General features: G+C 46.6%; 1 protein-coding gene across 1 annotated transcript in view; it reads right to left on the reverse strand.

The window, feature by feature from the left end:
- The window catches only part of LOC106592605 (sodium/hydrogen exchanger 5), a 30,010-nt gene that overhangs the window by 9,728 nt on the left and 17,782 nt on the right, over positions 1–2,500 (reverse strand). Inside the window, exons 6-7 of the mRNA XM_082957552.1 lie at positions 846–916; positions 517–643 (exon numbers count right to left, since the gene is read on the reverse strand). Of these exons, the coding sequence (XP_082813678.1) occupies positions 517–643; positions 846–916 (198 nt within the window). The remainder of the gene's footprint in view (positions 1–516; positions 644–845; positions 917–2,500) is intronic.

Raw genomic sequence — 2,500 nt, forward strand, 5'->3', positions numbered from 1 at the left:
TGGATAAGGTTAGGATTGGGAGAAGGGAAGCTATTCCCAGATCTGTACTGTGGGGAAACTTTCCACGTTCAGGTGTTCATTCCTGGTGCGTCACTGCCATGCTGCCGTGAGTTGAGGAGCAGTGCCATCTAGTGGTCCTGGTTGGCATTTACAACACAACAGAGCACTGGACAAAATCAGTGCCACCGATTCTCTCTCTCCCTCTCTCCCTCTCTCCCTCTCTCCTTCTCTCCCTCCCTCCCATCATACCTGGTCTATAACACTGATGGCATCTCTAATGTTGATTTTCTGATAGACCTCCCTCCCTCCCTCTCTCCCATCATACCTGGTCTATAACACTGATGGCATCTCTAATATTGATCTTCTGATAGACCTCCCACAGCTCTCCCTCCCTCCCTCCCTCCCTCCCTCCCTCCCTCCCTCCCTCCCTCCCTCCCTCCCTCCCTCCCTCCCTCCCTCCCTCCCTCCCTCCCTCCCTCCCTCCCTCCCTCCCTCCCTCCCTCCCTCCCATCATACCTGGTCTATAACACTGATGGCATCTCTAATATTGATCTTCTGATAGACCTCCCACAGCTCGCTCTTCCGGTACACAGACTTCCTCAGCAGCAGTTTGCTCAGGTAGTTCTTGTCAAACTGCTCCCACCTGAATGTAGACGCCCGTAGAGGGGAAGGGGATTAACGACGGTATATATATATATGTTACAGGTCTGTTTGAGAAGGGAACACTAACACACATTCAGTGAAGTGGAAGTTACGATTGGCCCTTCAGAGTCCATGATAATATTAAAATGATAAGAAATGATATTTCAGTTGAAACATTGACTGCAGAGCTAAGGGTTACTGACTTGTCTCTCCAGTGATGGTAACCGTTGAGTCCAGCGATGTCTTCCACTGCTGTCAAACAGTGGTCAAAAGCCTGGGGAGAGACAGTATACAGTCTGGATTAACAGAGATTATTAAATCAGGTCAGAGACCTGGGCAGAGACCGTATACAGTCTGGATTAACAGAGATTATTCAGTCAGGTCAGAGACCTGGGGAGAGACAGTATACAGTCTGGATTAACAGAGATTATTCAGTCAGGTCAAAAGCCTGGGGAGAGACAGTATACAGTCTGGATTAACAGAGATTATTCAGTCAGGTCAAAGACCTGGGGAGAGACCGTACACAGTCTGGATTAACAGAGACTATTCAGTCAGGTCAAAGGCCTGGGGAGAGACAGTATACAGTCTGGATTAACAGAGATTATTCAGTCAGGTCAGAGACCTGGGGAGAGACCGTATACAGTCTGGATTAACAGAGATTATTCAGTCAGGTCAGAGACCTGGGGAGAGACAGTATACAGTCTGGATTAACAGAGATTATTCAGCCAGGTCAGAGACCTGTGGAGAGACCGTATACAGTCTGGATTAACAGAGATTATTCAGTCAGGTCAGAGACCTGGGGAGAGACAGTATACAGTCTGGATTAACAGAGATTATTCAGTCAGGTCAGAGACCTGGGGAGAGACAGTATACAGTCTGGATTAACAGAGATTATTCAGCCAGGTCAGAGACCTGTGGAGAGACCGTATACAGTCTGGATTAACAGAGATTATTCAGTCAGGTCAGAGACCTGGGGAGAGACAGTATACAGTCTGGATTAACAGAGATTATTCAGTCAGGTCAGAGACAGTATACAGTCTGGATTTACAGAGATTATTCAATCAGGTCAGAGACCTGGGGAGAGACTGTATACAGTCTGGATTAACAGAAATTATTCAGTCAGGTCAGAGACCTGGGGAGAGACAGTATACAGTCTGGATTAACAGAGATTATTCAGTCAAATCAGAGACCTGGGGAGAGACCGTATACAGTCTGGATTAACAGAGATTATTCAGTCAGGTCAGAGACCTGGGGAGAGACCGTATACAGTCTGGATTAACAGAGATTATTCAGTCAGGTCAGAGACCTGGGGAGAGACAGTATACAGTCTGGATTAACAGAGATTATTCAGTCAGGTCAGAGACCTGGGGAGAGACAGTATACAGTCTGGATTAACAGAGATTATTCAGTCAGGTCAGAGACCTGGGGAGAGACAGTATACAGTCTGGATTAACAGAGATTATTCAGTCAGGTCAGAGACAGTATACAGTCTGGATTAACAGAGATTATTCAGCCAGGTCAGAGACCTGGGGAGAGACCGTATACAGTCTGGATTAACAGAGATTATTCAGTCAGGTCAAAGACCTGGGAAGAGACCATATTCAGTCTTGGTTAACAGAGATTATTCAGTCAAGTCAGAGACCTGGGGAGAGACAGTATACAGTCTGGATTAACAGAGATTATTCAGTCAGGTCAGAGATCTGGGGAATGACCGTATACAGTCTGGATTAACAGAGATTATTCAGTCAGGTCAGAGACCTGGGGAGAGACCGTATACAGTCTGGATTAACAGAGATTATTCAGTCAAACAGTGGTCAAATGCCTGGGGAGAGACAGTATACAGTCTGGATTAACAGAG

The sequence above is a fragment of the Salmo salar genome, chromosome 11 (assembly GCF_965601325.2).
Source record: "Salmo salar chromosome 11, fSalSal1, whole genome shotgun sequence".
Lineage (NCBI taxonomy): Eukaryota > Metazoa > Chordata > Actinopteri > Salmoniformes > Salmonidae > Salmo > Salmo salar.